This window comes from Python bivittatus, unplaced genomic scaffold (assembly GCF_059951505.1).
Source record: "Python bivittatus isolate LINGU-HERP-01145 unplaced genomic scaffold, Pbiv_v1 ctg000060_np1212, whole genome shotgun sequence".
NCBI classification, from domain to species: Eukaryota; Metazoa; Chordata; class Lepidosauria; order Squamata; family Pythonidae; genus Python; species Python bivittatus.
The window spans coordinates 60109-80505 of NW_028277044.1; the positions used below are offsets into that span (position 1 = coordinate 60109).

The 20397-nt window shown below is 38.6% G+C and overlaps 1 protein-coding gene across 1 annotated transcript in view; it reads right to left on the bottom strand.

The window, feature by feature from the left end:
* Nucleotides 1-3789: 3789 nt before the first annotated feature.
* Nucleotides 3790-20397, bottom strand: part of SCEL (sciellin) — a 44225-nt gene continuing 27617 nt past the window's right edge. The window contains exons 10-15 of the mRNA XM_088136617.1: nt 20082-20144; nt 19321-19368; nt 16084-16170; nt 11115-11220; nt 6883-6985; nt 3790-3887 (exon numbers count right to left, since the gene is read on the bottom strand). Coding sequence (XP_087992743.1) covers nt 3790-3887; nt 6883-6985; nt 11115-11220; nt 16084-16170; nt 19321-19368; nt 20082-20144 — 505 coding nt within the window. The remainder of the gene's footprint in view (nt 3888-6882; nt 6986-11114; nt 11221-16083; nt 16171-19320; nt 19369-20081; nt 20145-20397) is intronic.

Here is a 20397-nt window from a genome sequence, read left to right on the forward strand (position 1 = left end):
TATAGATGGAAAACTACAAGGAACTCCCCCAACTGGAATGTCAAAAAACTTCCATATTGTTGCCAAGAAAATGACATGGATGCCTTCATAGAGTCATCAGAAGTTCAGCTTCCTTTGGGGGAGACTTTTATCTTTTTATCCCTTTAAGGTATTATTCTGAGCATTTTGAGCTATCCTTTTACATCTGTCACTTTCTAACTAGATTCTTACCACTGCTTTTCAATAAACACTAAGACTCTGTCTCCTTTGAAATCTTCTATTATTACATTTTCATAGTATTTAATTGTAGTGATTCAGAAGGGGCAAAAGTAAGTTTCTGGTAAGAGACCAAATAGCATCTCCATCTCCCTCTGCCAAAATGTTATACCAATTTTTTTATACGTAAACAAATTTAACTTGCTATACACTTTTACAACTGTTATGTTAATGGATAGTCTTAAGAAACCATGATTTACTAGATTTTGTATGTGTGTGTGCACGCGTGTATGTGTGTGTATGTATGTATGTATAATCTATGGTTCAGTGAAACTTCAAATAAATCATAATAGTTTACCAGCTTCATCTTAAACTACAAGCTGAGGTGAATAAAAATAGAACTGAAAGTTTTCAGACTATTACTTGTGTCCATACTGAAAGAGAAGATAGGCAGGAACCATGTGAGTCTGATCTGCTACCTGAGGCTTATTCCTGTTTCAATAAATTTCAGGTTATCGTAACACATGAATGCAACCACTATTTTATTTTTTTATTTCACATTTTTAATTTTAAAATATTTCTCCATATTAAGATAATTTCTCTACATTTCTGTTCACATAGGTTCAAAAGAAAAATATGCATCCATAATATGGCTTATTCATATTAGAATATATATAGACGGCATATTATATGATTCCATAAAATTACATGCTATAGTATGTGCCTTAAATTATATTATTTAACAGTTTAGACTGGTTCTGAATTATTTGAATATTATTGATACAAAAAGGTACTTTCATTGTATCATTCACTGATTCATTAATTGATACAAAAAGATATTTTCAAATCATAAGAGTTGATGTTTGGCTGCAGATCATATGAAGATGTATCTAACTTCACGTATCTCTATCTTCAAATGACTGCATCAGATGCTAGCATATCTTGTGCTGGCCTACAGTGTACTCAAACCTGACTTGGCCTCTTCCAATTAGCTCAACATGCAAGTAGAAGACCATCCTTTGCAGAACCATCTTCAAGGAGGAACCGAGGTTAAAAAGGTAGGCAGGCGGAACCCTTTGTACATAAATCACCATCACACAATTATACAAAGTGGCAGAGCTTTGACCACAGTTGCACCTGCAATTTTAGCCCTTGGTTTCCCATTGCAGATGACACTGCTATATTGATTTATTTTTATATAGGGACACTCTATGAAGACCGAACAAAAAGTGTAAAGCAAGCAGACAGAGGATGGATTTTCTTGCAGGCAATGTTCTCTTCCACAGAGCCACAGTATGGATGGATCCAAAGTGAAACAGGCTGAACTTCTAGGGACCATTATCATAGGAAAAGGATGATTCGCACATGCATGGACACTGCTTGATTTCATTTCACCTGCTTTCAGGCAGCTTTAGGTTTTTCTAAAGCTTTGGTCTTTCTCCAAAATGCCAGTCCCAATCAAAGAAAGCTGCAACACCTGTGAATGTAATAAGACTTAAATCTCTCTCTAGAGAGAGAACTACTGTAGTTAAAGGAAGAAGAAACCTGTCTATTATGAATACCCATATGTGAATTATCAGTGCATGAACACAAAAGAATACAAGTTAAGCAAAGATACCATAGATACCTTCATATGCTGTATTTATAGTACAACTCTTTGCATCTTTATTCAATATAATAGTCCTAGAGGCTACAATCTTAGACATTTCTCTTGCTAACAATGAAAACATCTCCTAGGAGCATTCTAGGTACATTTCATAATGTTATCTTTCATTTAGAAATGGTCTATAATATTTTATTCTCAAATGCCTACTTTTGAAATATCTTATTCTAAAAAAACATAAAACTTTCAGATATAAATAAAGATAGCTGGAATATCTGAGCACATGCTTGATCAGAGTTCATTAATGATTAGTAAGTCCATGTGGCTGTAAAGGAAAGAAATAAAAACATTTAGAAACATTAATGTGAAAAATAATTAGCGTTTAATAACCCCTCAACTAAAACACATATTGATAAAATCAACATTGAGAATTCTAGACAAATTTGGTGAATGTCCATGATTTCAGAAGTAACTCAGTAAATGCTGATAACCACAAAATTAGCATATGACTACAACATTTGTCACCCCACTAACCACCAGGATTAATCTGGCTGGCTGGGGTGTGTATGTGTCAGCCCTCCCAGGTAAATCAAGACAGGAAACAAGACTAGATGAACTAATTCTACTTTATTGTAAGGCTATATTAACAGAATCTTGCAAGTCTGAAAGCACAAACTTCCCACCCTCCTTATTTACTGCCTGAATAGTCAAGGTGGGTCCTTCCTAAGTTTCTTTCTTTGACTGTTACCCTTTTGTTAACTCCTTTCTCTTTTATCTGATTGTTCCTTAGGCAGATCTCTTCCCCTCCCACCTCTTTCAAGGCCACACTCACATTCCATCACTTTGTGTGTGTGTGTATTTCCTTCTCCATCATCACTCCATAGGTATCTCTCCTGAAACTGGAGACTTAGTGGAAAAGAGTAAAAGTAGAAGAGGTGTACCATTCTTTGTTGAAGGATTTATGATAATTGTACTCCCCTCCCAGAAGCTCCAAATAAGTTCAAAGAACTCTTAGTATTTTCTGGTGCTCTGACAAACAAATGGGGAGATACACGCACAGAGAGAGAAGAGGCTTTTTCTTTTAATCTGGATTTGTTATATATACATTTAAATTAATTCAAATGGACTCTAAACTAAAATCCAGTTTCATTCAGATTTTGCTTTTGCATTTTTAAATTTTATTTCAGCCTGGGAAAAAAGAAAATCTCTGACCAATTTGGGTGCATCATTTATTTGACTGTCAGTCAATCAGTTATATTTTGGTATTTCCAAAGTATGAACTGGAGTTTGAAAAGTGTTAAATTATATTTCATAAAGTATAAAATAACTTTAAATCCAAAATTTGGAGGAAAATGTTCATTTAGTTCTTATTTCTAAGTCAACTCTGGATATCAAATATTTATCCAATTTTGTATTCACATAATCACACATATAAATTGTGTTGTAGACTTTTAGACTTAGGACTCAATGAATTCTTTGCTCCCCAATGTGAACCGTTTCATCACTGGGAAGTTTATTTTAGCCTGTTTCTTCTATCAAATTAATTCAAACTAATTTTTTTATTTATACATATACACGCATGCAGAGAGAGAGAAGAGGCTGTTTCTTTTAATCTTTTTGACATTTACAAAGTCTGCAAGCTCACAGAAAGTTTTATGGCATTTCTCCTAATATTCACATTTTCTGTCTGCATTTTTCCCAGTACATTTAATTTTTTCAACTATTTTTCTTGAATATATTCATTTCTCCAGATACTTTTGATAAGCATGTTACTGCATTTTTTCAATTGTGAACCAAATTACAGTTTGAAAAATGAAGATTTCATTGTATAAGAAGATTCCCCTCTTACAAGTTCTTGGTGTGTTGCTAAATCATGGTGGGAGTGGGGGCTGTTCCTGGGAGGGATAAGCGAAGAATGTTGGGAGTGAATGCCAAGAGTAAATATTCTCAGCAGGGTCACCCAAGGCATGAAGGTCATCCCAGCTACCCAGCTAAAGCAAGCAGGCACCTATATTGAACAACAGCAATACAGAAAGATGCTGGAGGTAGAAGATCACTTTAGTGACAATGGCAAAGGTATAAATGTATACTGCACGGGAGAAGGCAATGGTAAACCACTCTTGTAGAAAACCACATGGATAGAAAATCCAAACTGACTGACGATATAGTGCCAGATGATGGACCTCTCAGGTAAGATGGCACCCAACATGCTACTAGGAAATGCTGAGGGATCTATAAGACTTCATTGATAACCCTTTAACAGGATGACCATTCAAGTTTATGCTCAAACCACCAATGCAGAAGAAGAGTAGGTTATGAGTTTTATAATCAAATTCAATTTGAAATTGACAGAATGTGCAAGCAAGATGGGCAGCTTGTAATTGGAAATTGAAATGCCAAAGTTGGAAACATTAAAAAGGAAAAGGTAGTTGAATTGTATGGCTTAGGAAACTAAAATGAAGCAGGAGATGCACTTATCAATTTCTGCCACTCCAATGATTTCTTCATAGCTAATGCTGTCTTCAAACAACCAAACAATGCCTCTATACATGGACATCACCAGACACAGTATATAGAAATCAAATGGACTATATTATTACTAAAAGGAGGTGGAGGAGCTCACTTTGATAGCATCAAAGACAGTCAGACATGGCCAGGTTATGACTGTGGAACAGATCACAAACTGCTCATGTGCCAGCTCCAAGTTGAGCTAAAGAAGAAGGAGGAAGCCAGTCAGTTTCCACAATATAATCTTGAACATATACCAACCTTTTCAAGGTGAAGATCAGGAATCGCTTTGAAGTCCTGAACCTCATTGACAGAGATTTAGAGGAATTATTGAATGAATTAAAAGAAATCATTAAGGATGAACATGGACACTGCCAAAAATGAAGAAAGTATACTCTCCTCACAGTCACTCATGTCCTTGTTACCGCCTGTTTGGATTACTGCAACACATGCTACACGGGGCTGCCTCTGAAGAGCATTTGGAAGCTTCAACTGGTGCAAAAGGCGGCTGCACGGATAATAATCACTACTATGGGAGCTCACTGGTGGCTGGTGTGTTTCTGGGTGCAATTCAAGGTGCTGGTTGTCACCTTTAAAGCCCTCCATGGCTTGGGACTGTGTTACCTAATGGAGCATCTTCTCCTTATAGTTTCTACCTGACCAATTTGGTCTAGTAGATTAGGGATGCTGCGGATCCTATCAGCCAAGGAACGTCAGCTGTGCCTTCTTAGCAGCAGCCCGTCCTTTGGAACATTCTTCCTTTGGGGCTCAGGATGGCCCTGACCCTACTAACCTTTCATAAGGCTTTAAAAACCTGGCTTTGTCCCCAAGCCTGGGGTCCCAAAAGTTACCTGGTTGCACTGTTAATTTTTATGTAATTATGATACTTCTTGGCTGCCTATATGTATAATTGTAATGGTTTTAATGATTGTGAAATAGTTCACCACCCAGGGTCACTTGGGTTGAGGTGGGCGGCTATAGAAATTGAATAAACAAACAAAGAAATAAATAATGCCAAGAAAAGACAAAAATCTCAGAAAGGAACTTAACAAAGAGTTTCAGAGAACTGTTAGAAGAGACAAGCAACAGTATTACAACATCTGTAAAGACACTGAAGATGGAAACAGACATGGAAAACAAGAAAAATCTTTCAAAAGATCTCTAAACTCAAAAGGAGGTTCCAATCTCACTGGTATGCTAAATGACACCACTGGACAGATAGTAACCGATTCAAAGGAGATCAAAGATGGAAGGAGTATACTGAAATACTGTACAGTAGAGATGTCAATATCCAAGATACCCTAGAAGATATTCCTTACTTATAAGAACCTCTAGTCCTAGAAGGTGAAGTTAGAGCAGCACTCCGGTTATTACCTAATCAGAAGGCTACAGGAACTGGTGTAATACCCACGGAAAAATGGCAAACAGCAGAAGAAGAATCATAAGTAAAGGTTCTAACCAAGCTATGCCAGGAAATCTTGAGAACATCACAGTTGCCAACAGATTGGAAGAGGTCAGTCTACATTCCAATACCAAAAAAGGAAACTTAAGAGAGTGTGCAAACTATCATACAATATCCTTAATTTCACATGCTAGCAAAATAATGCTTAGGATCATCCAATGCAGATTAGAGCCCTACATGGAAAAAGAGATGCCAAATGTTCAAGCTAGCTTTAGGCCAAGGAACATGAAACATTATTGCTGATGCACTCTGGATATTTGAGAAAGCCAACGAATACCAAAAAGAAGTCACTGTGTGCTTCATTGATTATAAAAAGGCCTAGTACTTATGTTAATCACATCAAGATGTGGAATGTGCTCAGAAAAATGGGAATCCCAGAACATCTTGTTGTCTTCAAAAGAAAGTTACAGGTCAGGAAGCCACAGTATGGACAGAACATGGCGAAATAGACTGGCTCCGGGTTGGCAAAAGAGTGTGACAAGGATGTATACTCTCCCCTTATTTGTTCAAACTATATGCTGAGTATATATTAAGGGAAACTGTATTGGAGCAAGATAAGCATGGTTTTAAAATTGCAGGAAGAGACATCAATAATCTGCACTATGCTGATGTTACTACCCTGATAGCTAAATATGCAAAGGATCTGCAAGCTCTAGTAATAAAAGTCAGGGAGCACAATGAAAAAATGGGACTAAAACTAAAGAAGACCAAACTAATGACAACAGGTAAAACAACCAGCCTTAGAAGTGACAATGAAGATATTAAAGTGGTGGATAGCTTCTGCCTTTTAGGACCAAACATCAACACTAAAGGAACAAGTAGTCAAGAAATGTACCGCAGACTAGCACTTGCTAGAGCAGCCATGAAGGCCTTGGAAAAGACCAGCAGCAAAGCTCAGTTACAGTGGCAATGGGTGCATCGTTAGAAGACTTGGTTGCTAAGAGTTGATAATGAATTGATGGGACATAATCAATCAATCAATCAATCAATCAATCACATTCCAGTACACATGTACTTTTAGGAAATTGCAAATTGGATGTTTGTACAAAAATTCAGGATGAACAAGTATTTCTTGAATCCTTACCTACTGGAAAGTGCCTTGGATATAACTTACCTTTAACTTTAGAATAACATGGTGAACAGTGCACTGTGTTCTTGTAAATCCAAATACTATCTCCTGCCTTCAGGTTTTCTAAAGTTGCTTTACAGACTTCACACTTTGAAGACATGGAATCAAAAAGAAACCTTTACTTGTAAGAGCCAGGAAAGAAAATACCTGTCAGTTATTTTTAAGATCTGACTGTAGTTTGCTAACACCTATCTCACTAGAATTTTAGTATGAATTAAAAGATTTCAGAGAAATTCAGCATCAACGCTTGTTTATTTTCTGTATGAACATGCTTTATTATTGTATTGTCGAAGGCTTTCACGGCCGGCATACGATGGCTGGTGTGGGTCTTCCGGGCTGTGTGGCCGTGTTCTTGAAGTTTTGTTTCCTAACGTTTCGCCAGCACCTGTGACCGGCATCTTCAGAGTGCAGGAGCACAGACAGGAGCAGTTCTCTCTGTGCCCAGGGTGATGTGACCCTTCTGTGGATATTTATAGAGATCTGAGGGGGGGGAAGGGGGGGATTGGGGGTGTGTGGGGGGGGGTTGAGTTACTGAGTGGCTGCTTGTTTTGGTGTCAGCATCTGTGTGTATCTTCCTGGGGATTAGGCAGGGTTTTTTTTTTTCTTCTATTGAAATGTTAACGAGGGGCTGCTGGGGGTGATTAGCAAGTTCATTGTGTGAACTGTTCACATGTCCTGGTGGTTGAGCTGAGTTCGTTGACCTTTTGCAGGCTGTATTTTTCTTCAGGATTGGTAGCCAGGTTTTGTTGATTTTTAGACTCTCCTCTTTTTTATTGAAACTGTGCTGGTGTTTGTGAATCTCAAAGGCTTCCCGGTATAGCCTGGTATAGTGGCTGTTGGTGTTGTCCAGTACCTCTGTGTTTTCAAATAGGATTTTGTGTCCAGTGTGCCTGAGACCATGTTCAGCTACTGCAGATTTTTCTGGTTGCTGTAGTCTGCAGTGCCTTTCGTGTTCTTTTATCCTGGTATGGATGCTGCGTTTTGTGGTCCCCATGTATACTTGCCCGCAACTGCATGGTATGCGGTATACTCCTGCGGCGGTGAGGGGATCCCTTTTGTCTTTTGCTGATTTTAGCACTTCTTGTACTTTTCTGGTGGGTCTGAAGATTGTTTGGAAATTGTGTTTTTCCATCAGTTTTCCCATGCGGTCTGTGACCCCTTTGATATAGGGCAGAAATACTTTGTTGGTGGGTGGCTGTTTTTCTTCTTCAGTCGCATGTTGCTTTCTTGGTTTGATGGCTCTTTCTTGGTTTGATGGCTTGGTTTGATGGCTCTTGGTTTGATGGCTACTCCAAAAATGAAATAAAAAGAGCCATCAAACCAAGAAAGCAACATGCGACTGAAGAAGAAAAACAGCCACCCACCAACAAAGTATTTCTGCCCTATATCAAAGGGGTCACAGACCGCATGGGAAAACTGATGGAAAAACACAATTTCCAAACAATCTTCAGACCCACCAGAAAAGTACAAGAAGTGCTAAAATCAGCAAAAGACAAAAGGGATCCCCTCACCGCCGCAGGAGTATACCGCATACCATGCAGTTGCGGGCAAGTATACATGGGGACCACAAAACGCAGCATCCATACCAGGATAAAAGAACACGAAAGGCACTGCAGACTACAGCAACCAGAAAAATCTGCAGTAGCTGAACATGCTCTCAGGCACACTGGACACAAAATCCTATTTGAAAACACAGAGGTACTGGACAACACCAACAGCCACTATACCAGGCTATACCGGGAAGCCTTTGAGATTCACAAACACCAGCACAGTTTCAATAAAAAAGAGGAGAGTCTAAAAATCAACAAAACCTGGCTACCAATCCTGAAGAAAAATACAGCCTGCAAAAGGTCAACGAACTCAGCTCAACCACCAGGACATGTGAACAGTTCACACAATGAACTTGCTAATCACCCCCAGCAGCCCCTCGTTAACATTTCAATAGAAGAAAAAAAAAAAACCTGCCTAATCCCCAGGAAGATACACACAGATGCTGACACCAAAACAAGCAGCCACTCAGTAACTCAACCCCCCAACACACCCCCAATCCCCCTTCCCCCTCAGATCTCTATAAATATCCACAGAAGGGTCACATCACCCTGGGCACAGAGAGAACTGCTCCTGTCTGTGCTCCTGCACTCTGAAGTTGTCAGTCACAGGTGCTGGCGAAACTTTAGGAAGCAAAACTTCAAGAACACGGCCACACAGCCCGGAAGACCCACACCAGCCATGCTTTATTATTATTTACTATCATCTACTGAACTGAATTAACAGTTTAATCTTCCCATATTTTGGCTACCTAACTTCATAATTATCCTGCATTCCATCACGCTAAAGATAAATGATAAAATAAGCAGATGCTTATTTTATAAAAAGCTGATTTAATATTCATCCAGTTCAATGTCAGTGCAGCTAGCAGTGGTAGAAGTGTTTATTATCTCTTACTCCTTGATTATTTTAACTGGATACACCAGAAAGACCTTCAGCAAAGCACATATCTTGTTATTGAATTTCTATGTGCTCCTATGAATAGAAGCATGATTTCAGAGTTCCCTAACTGCATTCAATTCAGACCCATCTTTTTCTCTTTTGGATGAGCTTCCCAAACCTGATTTGGCAAGTTTATATTGATTTGGAACTAATATGTCCAAACATGAACAAAACGCATTTTAAATATAATTTTAAATTATGGTTTACTCAAATAAACAATTAACAATGCAGATATAATCAGTTGAAAACTGAAGCAAATTATTCTAATCCCGTCTTTATGGTCATGTCAGAGAAATAAAGGGGAAAAGGAATATAGATTTGTATGTAAAGCATTAGTTTTTACATCAGTCCTTCAATGTTAATATTAAACTTATCTTCACCTGGATTTTTATAGAACCAAAATATTAATCCCTTTAGGAAACTCCTATGGTCAATATACGTATAAAAACATATGTTTGGAAAAAAATTACCAGGGATCAAAAGAACTCCAACATCCTAATGTGGACTTGCTTAGTGAGCACAGAATATTGTCTGTCTTTGGGCCATAAAACGCTGATTGATTTTTAATGGGAAGAAAGAAAAACAAAAGGGGGAGGGAACAGAATGCAGTACAGATAGATTTCGACTTACGACCATTCGTTCAGCAAACTTTCAAAGTTACTGTAGTGGTGAACAAATGGTGTTTACAACTGGTTCTCAAAGTTCCAGCCATCCCAGCACCCCTGCGGTCATGCAGTGCCCCATGATCACGTGATTGCCATTTGCAACCTTCCCTGCCAGCTTCTCCAGAAAGTCAATGGAGAAGCCATCAGGGATGGTTGCAAGTCGCTGGATAAGTCTTCCCCACCCGCACATCCTTCCTCAGCGGCTCTATGCTTGCACTGCACTGGCCACTCATGCATCCCCATGCACCCCCGACCTTGCCGCATCTCCCTTACTCTCTTGCACGCTGACTGTTCCCACGCCTCTCTTACACACCCCAAGCCTCACCACGCCTCCCTTACAACTGAGACTTGCTGCAGCGCTCTCCCTCACCCGGCAACAGCCACTTACCTGCCTGCCAGCCTGCTTGCAAGCCACCTGGGACTTGCAACTTCTTGCCCTTGGCTCTAGGAAGCTGGCAGGAAGTTGCCTCACCTAATGACCATGGGATTCGGTTAACGACAGCAACTGGGACTGCAGGAATTGTCACTGCCAAGCAATGCGGTCACGCTTTATATTGCATTGCTTAGCAATGGAAATTCTGGTCCCAACTGCCATCATAAGTTGAGGACTACCTGTATGCTAGAAAAGGTGTTTTGCTTGAGTAGCAACTTTCCAGCATTCTACATCCCATGCTGGCTAATCAGATGCTTTCAGAAAGCTCACACATAGACAGGAGATCAAAGACCCTTTACACTGCTGCTATCTAGCAAGGGTGTGTAAAATGTTTCATCACAGAGTATTCCAACCTTGGAATGGCCCATTCTGGGTGTTTTAGCCTTTTAAGGCTGAACCATTTGTAGACATTCCAAGCTCAGAATTGTTCTTCCAAGGTGGAATTTTCTGCATTATTCCCTAGTGTCCAGCATCCAAACTTTGCTGCCTTGGATTCTGCATTTTGCAGCAGGCCAGACTCAATATAAGTTTACTATTGTTTAGAGGGGAAAATGTGTGCTAATACAAAACAATCTCAACTATATGCACATATGCCTATTTTAGGAGAGTCAGTGAAACTGCACTCTTACCTTGAAGCAAGTTGCATGACAGCAAATCTGTAGGGCTTCAAGAATCATCTTAGTATCTGTGCCCAATGGCTTCCGGCAATAGGTACACAATTCTTTTTCAATAGCCCTTTGTAAGAAAAAGGTGCAGGTTGTTCATAATTATTTGGAAGAAATAGTGCACAGTCACCACTGATGTCATAAGGTGTTAGCATCCTCACAGTCTCACCCTTGTCCTAAACCATGACCTCACTAATTATGTGGATAGTAAATGTCCTAAGGGAAATGCAGGTTAATCCAGACAGTCAGTTTAAAATAAGCTTTTTGCCTTTTAGCCTTGGTTAAATAAGCTTGCAACTTCCAGTGTTGTGGATGGATACAATATTTGGCAGTTCCTGCTTGTCTCGGAATGCAGCTTTTCCTTCAAGTTCAGCTCAGCTCTTGGTGACATGGACACGCCTTTTTTTTTTTTTTAACAACAATACAGAAGTGGTCTGCCACTGGCTTCTACTGGAATGTTTTTAATCTGCCCAGTCTAGACAATAGCTCTGGTAGTTGCTGCCACCAATATAAATTTAACTTAACAAGCACTCCTTTCATATAGCTCCAATACAATAATTTTCAGTGAAATCAATTCACATGAACTGAAATATATTCATGTGTGCCTTACTTATCAGAAGTAGAACAAACAGTTTTAATACATCTTCTGGGAATGCAGTCTTCACCAGCAGCATGAGGAAGGTGGGTGCAATATAACAAATTTGTTCTAAGTGAATAATACTTTTTAAAAAGCCCCCCAGAGTCACCTGTTGGGGGAGATGGGCAGCATACTAAGTAAGTAAGTAAGTTACTGTTCAAATGTGTAGTCCAGAAGGGAAAGCATAACATCAGATAAAACCAAAGTTAACACATAAAGCCAGAAAAAGAGCTATTTATTTAGGGCACAAACTTTATTTTTGCAAAGCTCCCATTACTTTCAGTGGACCTCATGCAGAAAAAGAATTGTACCCAAAGTGGATTATTATTAACAGATTTCTAAATCAGAAAAATACATATTAAAGATGCAATTGATTATATGAACAATACAGACATTAGGTAAGAGGAAATATGAATGCTTTATTCATATTTATTCACTTCATTCACTGTTACTTTGAGAAACCACTTCAGAATCAGAAATGCTGAAGCACAAGGATTGCAAGAACTGTTTTCATTTTTTGTTACAAAGATAATTGAACAAGAATGGAAGATTTTTGTTAAGAGTCTTAAGCCACCTTAAAAGTACATAATTTTATTATGGCATAAGCTTTTGGAAATTGGAATTCATCTGATCAAATGCATGAAGGGTGATTCTGAGTTTGTGGAATCTATACACATAAGAAATTGAAATCAATGATGTCAGAGACACATGGAATGCTGACAGCATATGCCATTATAAATATATTAAATCTTTAACATCTCTTGGGTTTAAATGAAACGAATTGTTAACTGAACATTCTCAAGACTAAAGCATCAAGACTTCATTTTTGCACTACATCTTATGGATTTGGGGAGCTGATAATGCTGGCAAGAATCTATTAATTTGCCAATTTAAAGCCAATATGATATTGGTATAATCCTCTCCAAACGACTGTATCATTTCAGAATACATCAAGAATTAAGCTAGAGTAAGCTGAATATTGTCTGTTTAATTAATTTGTAGCTAATACAAATTGTTAATTGTTAGCTGCCAAGAGTCAGTGGTCTGAGATGGGCGGCTATATAAATGGAATCAATCAATCAATCAATCAATCAATCATCTATAGCTATGTTTCTCAATTCTAAATTGCAAACACATGCTTCTCCTTCTCCTCCAGCAATCTGCCATGCATCTAGTTCAACCTGCAGATAAATGTGTCCCATATTTTCATTTTATTTACTTTTAGTAAACAATTAATTGATTCTATGGTTTTAAATTATGTTACTGCTAACCTTGTACAAATAACTTCCTTCTTTGGTATCAACCACATTAATGAGCTTAGCAATATACCATATGCTATGGGGGTATAGCTTGCAAATAAATATAACATCCTTTTTTCATTCATCTTTTTTTAAAACTTCCATTTAATGTTCATGTTTTATTTCTAGGGTGTCATAATATTCAAGACATTTTTGTCATAGTACTATAAACAAGAAATCCCAAGCCAGGCATTCCATAAGATTAAAAAAATAGCAGTACTTATGTTTAAATAAATTATATTTAAATCATATTTAAACAGTTATTTTTGAATTAGTAGAGAAAGAAATATGTGTGAAAAATACTCCACATATATTTCAGGTATCTATTCTCATATATTCTCGTATACACAATAGCATCCATTGAACTTGAGTGACTGCTTGAAGCACAGTAGCTGAAATACATACAAAAATACAGAGAACCTCATTCTCTAAAAATAAACAAAGCAAACTGGAAGAAGTGTCACAATACATCTACAGTACATGCATGGTTTTATTGTTCCTGTGTTTTTGAACCATGTTTGCTTTTGAAATGTTGGACAATATGGGTGAAATGTTGGAGTATACGGGCATCTGTCTATTTCAGGCAGAGAAGGGTTTATTAAGTATTAAGTAACACATTTCTGCACAATACTGAGGCTGATGCATCCCCATAGATTTGAGAGAAATGTAGAGCTTAGTTTGAAAAGCAAAAATCAAGTGCCTAAGTGTTCACTGTAATTCCTAAAACTTCTGCAAATAGAAAATTAGCATAGGAGGGTGGGTGCTGATCTAGAACCACATTGTGCTTCCAGTAACCATTCAAAAAAGTTATTTCATCCACAATCTGATATGATTAAATACAATCAGCATTTTATCACCATGTTTTGATTCATATGTTGACTGCAGAGGTCTAAAGCAAGAACTTTATAGCAATTCGTGGCTCTTGTAGCCTTGCATATGTCACATGGCAATACGAGAAAGCCTGGACCAAATGGGAGGAGACCATATCATAATGACTAGCATTAACTAAGTTTCCAAAAGTTAATGGTAGCATGCAAATGATCCATCATGGGGACTCCTTTCAAGGCTTTCCATAATTAAGTTGACAGCAGGAAGAGGTGGTCCTCTAGTGGCAACCACATTTCGCAATGTTTACATTAAGCTAGAATTTACTATATCATTAAGGATCAAAACATTTTAAGCTTGAGACATGTTTTTCTGACCATTCAAGAAGTATTCTGAAATATTAATCAGTGTTTTATCTTGAAATTGGGCTGTTTTGAGCTCAGAACAATGGATCAGAAGCACCCACTCAAAATGTTCTGAATTGAAGCATTTCGTAGATCCCTTATATGCACATAATCTCTTGGGAATCTGATCATCTTTATCATCCAATCAAATGATAAGTAAATTGTACTTCTGTAGTTTCTTGATTGAATACAGAATTAAAAATGGGATTAACACATAGATGATCAGCAGATTCAAGTGATTATCTCCCTTTGTAATAAGTAACCACTTGAGGAATGATAGATGTTGGGTCCATTCATATGATACCATGCTGCAGGGATAATCACATGGATGAAATGATTACATAGGTCCTTCACACAGAATCCACAACCTGAAAGGCACTTGCATTCTTGTAGTACTACAGGTAGTCCTTGCTTTACGATGGTAATTGGGATGAAATTTCCATTGCTAAGTATGTGGTTGTAAACTGTAACATCACATGACTGGGTTGTTAAGCAAGTCCCAGCTGGCTTGCAAGCAGGACAGCAGGCAAATAAGTGGCTGCTGCCGGGCCGGGGAGGGTGTGCAGATGGTCGGTAAGGTACAGCATGAGTGGCTGCTGCTGGGTGGGGGAGGGTGCATGAGTGGCCAGCGAGCGCAGCCAGTCAGGGATGGCTGCTGCTGGGTAATGGAAAGTGCAAGTGAATTACTGGAGCGATTTGTGACCTTCTCTGTTGGCTTCCCCATTGTACTTGCAGAATCTTGCAAGTCTGAAAATACAAATCTCCCATCATTTCCTTTACAGCCTAAGAAGTTAGGGAGGGTCCATTCTGAGCCTCTTTCTCCATCTGTTACTCAGGTGCGGGCTATGTGGCTAGGGCTCTTTTATCTGATTGTTCCCTAGGCAGCATCTCTTCACCCCATTTCTCAAAGTCTTTCTCACATACCATTACAAATGGTATTAAATGAGGACTACTTGTATAGGGTTTCTTAAGGCCAAGATATAAAGGTAAAAAAGGACCATATGTTGCCCAGAGCAGAAGAATTCTTTTCTATCTTTGGAAATGCAATCATTTTAGTAAGTAAATATAAGTACCCAGTAATAAATTACCACTTTGTAAATGGTCATTGGTGACTGACAAATACTGTACGCAAGGGGAAATATGGAAGCCAACAAATAGTTCAACATGACCCTGCATTAATAGTATCTTCCTAATTATTATATTCTACTGTGTCAAAAGAGCAACTCTGCCATACTTATTCTATAGATGTTATGCTCATCACAACAAATTACAGGTATCACAGAAATTAATGCTACTGTACTTGGGAAGCATTGTAGTACTTGAATAGCCCAATTTCAGAATGCTGTCATTGATGAGATTTAGAAATAAGAAATCTCTTTAATGACACATGGTTATAAGAAGTCCCGTTAATATAATACAGTTTTTCCCCAGCTCTCTGAACCTCCGAAGATGCTGGAAAAAAATCAGATATAGCAATTCTATATGTTCTCTTATGCCCATGTAGTGCCCTAACATGTACTGTTCAAGAATTAGTTTGAATGCTTGTGGAGTAGAAAGGTAGGGTAAAAATATTCTAAATAAATGAATAAAATTTTTAAAAAACAAACAAACAGGCAAGGTAGTGAATGAATGGGAAAGCTGAAAAGTAAGGAAGGTCATTTTTTTCCATTTCAGTTTGCTCACCGGAGAATAATTATTATAATGTTTCTTTTCCTCCTGCAGCATTTTGCAGAAGGAAAAAAAATCCAAAAATGAACCTATTAATTTACCTAGAGTCTCCAGAGACCTGGGATAAATGGCTCATATCTGACTGATTCCTTGGAATACCTTCTGATTCACAGCTTTGTTTGGAAGCCCTGTGCAGGAAGAAAAACAAAGGATTAGTAAAAATATTTTCATTATTTCTCTTCTCTGATTTTTAAAAAATATAAAGGTAACAAAATAGTCAAAGGGTAAGGGGAAAATTTTTAAAGAGAGAGTTCTCAGAGAATGTATCCCTCACAAATCTTCATGCTGTCTTCTTTGTCTTGTGTTTGAATGTTGATAGTTTTGTGCCAAAACTTTAAGCTCTTCTGAATGAATGGCTCTCAGCACCCATTGCTATTAAATATGCAGAGCATGTGCCCTCAGCTAGATCTTGCCACTGTTCAATAATGCATTTCTGAATGGAGAGAACAGAGCCCATTCTTCCTATCTAGGGCTGCAATTGGACTTGTGCTTGAAGTGAATCTGATGTTGCTGCCAAAATTGTGCCCAAAACCTCATGTTTTAAAATTAGCCAGCAGTGGAAAGGATTCAGGCGAACAAAAGAATGGAACTAAACTGGGGCAGAGGGAGGTAGAAGACTAGAGCAAATAATCTTCTGTTAAGTAACTGCATTAGAGTTATTATATTTTGTTATAAGCAGTGCAATCCAAAGCACGTCCATTTTAAGATGCATGTTTCATTGAGTTAAATGGATATTGCCCCAAAGGTGCGTGCACATGTACATACATACACAGATACACACCATGATACTAAAAGTGTTAAAATGAGAAACTAAAGCAGGAAATGGCTGGTGTGGGTCTTCCGGGGTGTGTGGCCGTGTTCTGGAAGTTTTGTTTCCTAACGTTTCGCCAGGACCTGTGACCGGCATCTTCAGAGTGCAGGAGCACAGACAGGAGCAGTTCTCTCTGTGCCCAGAACTGCTCCTGTCTGTGCTCCTGCTCTCTGAAGATGCCGGTCACAGGTGCTGGCAAAACATTAGGAAACAAAACTTCCAGAACACGGCCACACACCCCGGAAGACCCACACCAGCCATCGTATGCCGGCCATGAAAGCCTTCGACAATACATAAAGCAGGAAAATTTTGACTTTTTTACCGCCGCCAGAAATTTAAATACACAGATCCATTTCTCTGGGTAGAATAAACAGAACAATTTGCTCTGATGTAAAGTCTAAGTCCCAGAAAATTTGTATTCAAAGATGAAATCCTTTTTAGAGTGTGTGTGTTACACTGGGAACTATTTGCCAAAAATATAGAAAGCCTAAACTATAATTTTTATATCTGTTCTCTCACATAAGAGGAGAACCCATATTATACATTTTTTTTTCTTCCTAGCATTTTTCTTGCATGTGCACGGTCCACTTTTTTTGGATCAACTGAATGTTGATCTGTTGGTTGCAACAGGAACTGACCGACCGGCTTGTCGCCCAAGCCTGATGTCAGGGGCTGAGAGAGAGTGACTAGCCCGAGGTCACCCAGCCATATTATACTATATTAATGAAAAAAAGCCATGTCAATATTAAAAAAAATAGTAAGGAACTATGGAAAGTTTTTCTCAGGAGATTGCAAGTTTGTCTGAGCTGGGAAGTTAAGAAGAGTGTGGCCTGGATAGTACTTGAATAGAATTCCCTGGGATATAAGCAAATTGGAGAATTTTTTATAAAAAGGAGGCAATACTGGTAGTCCTCAACCTACGACCATTCGTTCAGTAACCATTCAAAGTTATGACAGTACTGAACAAATGATGGTTATGACTGGTCTTCGGAGTTCCGGCTATTCCAGCAATGCACCCCCGCAGTTATGTAATCTGGGCACCTGGCAACCTGTTTGCACTTACGACCGGTTACCAAACACCCTGCGATCACGTGATCACCATTTGCAACCTTCCTTGACAGCTTCCCCAGAAAGTCAATGGGGAACCCAGCAGGGAAGGTTGCAAGTTGCTGGGGTAAGTCTCCCCTTTCCGTGCACCCTCCCCAGCACCTCTGTGCTTGCATTGGCCACTCACGCACCCCCACTGACCCTCCTTGTGCCTCCCTCACACCCTCACACAACCCCTTGCACCCCCTTCAAGCCATGCAGTGCCTCTTGCACACTCCCTCATGGACCCTCTATGAACCTTGCGGTGCCTCTTGCGCACCCCCTCGCACCCTCCCCAACCTACATGGGGCCTCTCATGTATCCTTCGTGACCCATGTGGTACCTCTCATGCACCCCCTTGTACCCTCCCCAACCATCTCCCACACCCCCTCCCTCCATCCCCCACCCCCACCCGGCAGCAGCCACTTACCTGCCTGCTGGCCTGGGACTCGCAACTCCCTGCTGGCTTCCCCACTGCATTTGGTTGTGGGAAGCTGGCAGGAAATTGCCTCGCTCAATGTTAACAACATCATCAGTTAACGACAGCAGTTAATTATGGCAACCAGGAGTGCAGGGATTGCCATCACTAAGTGATGTAGTTGTGTTTTACGCCTACATCACTTAATGATGGAAATCTGGCCCCAATTGTTGTTGTAAGTTGAGGACTACCTGTAGCAAACTATTGTCATATTGTTGCCAATAAAATTATACAGATCTGTCCATGAAATTCAAGAACACTTTGACTTGAGAGTATTGTTGCCTACTTATGGAAATTGTAGCTTCATGAAGGAACTATACACATTTGCAAACAAACTATACACATCTGCAAAGCCAGATTAAGGATATAATGCAAATGCCTGATTTCAGTTGCCATACTAATTAGATATAAGATGTCCTTTGGTGACATAACTCAATCTTGGGGCCTACAAAGAGGAAACCAAAACAAGGGATATTTACTCTTAACATATCTTGCATTTGGTTGACTCATGAATAAACAGAGAGGCCCAACATCAATAGTATAACCTTCTATCACTAATGTAACTTTGCAGGAATAAGGAAATACTTTTAGAACCAATAACCGTCCCTTACATAATCTGCAAACTGTCCTGTTGTAGTACAAAATGCCTCTGGAATTGGACTGCCTGCAAAAGTAGTATCTCTAAGTTCATAGATGAACTTTCATGTATAGAAGCTTCATAATTAAGGAGTTATGTGATTAAAAAGTGCTCAGGCAAAGCAGTAGGGGGATATTCATGTAATTGCGACATTTCTATTTAGTTTCACATTTCGTATTTTCCTTCTCAAGTTGTACCCCACTTTGTTTAACCATGGCAAAAACATGCCCATTCTAAAAGTCACCAAACTGGAAATAGAGACTTACCCTTGATTGCTTTTACCTTTGACTTCAATGAAACTGTCCAGGTCACAGCTTATTTAGGAATGAAACAAAATTAGTAGAAGGAAGTACAGAGATTTCAATGATTATTTAGCAGAATGGGTTTTAATTTCTTTTAATATATTTGTTTTAATATTCAAATTATAATGCTTTATTTTATAAGTATTTTATTATTACTTAACGTGGAACATTGTTAAGTTTATATTCCATCTTTTCACCAAAAACAATCTATCATAAACATGGATCATAGTTACAATGCATTTGGAAGGGAAGACTATGTATGTTCAGTGAAAGTTTGATTTATTGGATCTCAGTATAATTAACTTTGGATGCAATGGATCTTCTACAATGATTTACAACATTTGCAAAATGATAACATTATGCAAATGACATATTATGACAAATGGTACAATATTTTTTTGTCCATTTACGGTCCTTCACATAATGAAATCATGTAAATGATGTAAATCACCCCAATGATACATTTTCATATTTAAAAGACATTTGCGAATAACTCACTGACTTTTATGTTAAAAAAGTCCATTAAAATAAGGTTTCATTTGTATATATTAACAATTCAGTAAGAAACTACAGCATTTGCAACTTCATGAAGGAATTGCCTGATAAAACAACTATCTCCATACTAATATTTGATTCTCTTTTTTAAAAGCGTGAGATGATTTAAATGTTTTCAAAACTAGATTCGGAAAGGTAATGTAGATTCCTGATTCAACTGTACAACTTACTTTGTGCCTTCCTGGTTTGATATAGGATTCACCTTGATGAGATCCTCCAGGTCCTGACATCCACTAAAAACAAAGTAGTTTATTCTTCATATAGTTTGAATTTTAGCCAATACAGAGACAAAGCAGGGGGAACGACTACTCCATAAAGGCTATGGTTTGATCTCACTATCATTAGAGTAACTTTGCATGAGTAAGAAAGTGTTTTAGGTGTGTGGATAATCTGCACACTGAGGAGGAGGAGTAGAAACCTCTGCTAGGGGGAAGCCCTGTAAAATAACAGGCAGCTATCACATTGATATGGTATGAAATATTGCTG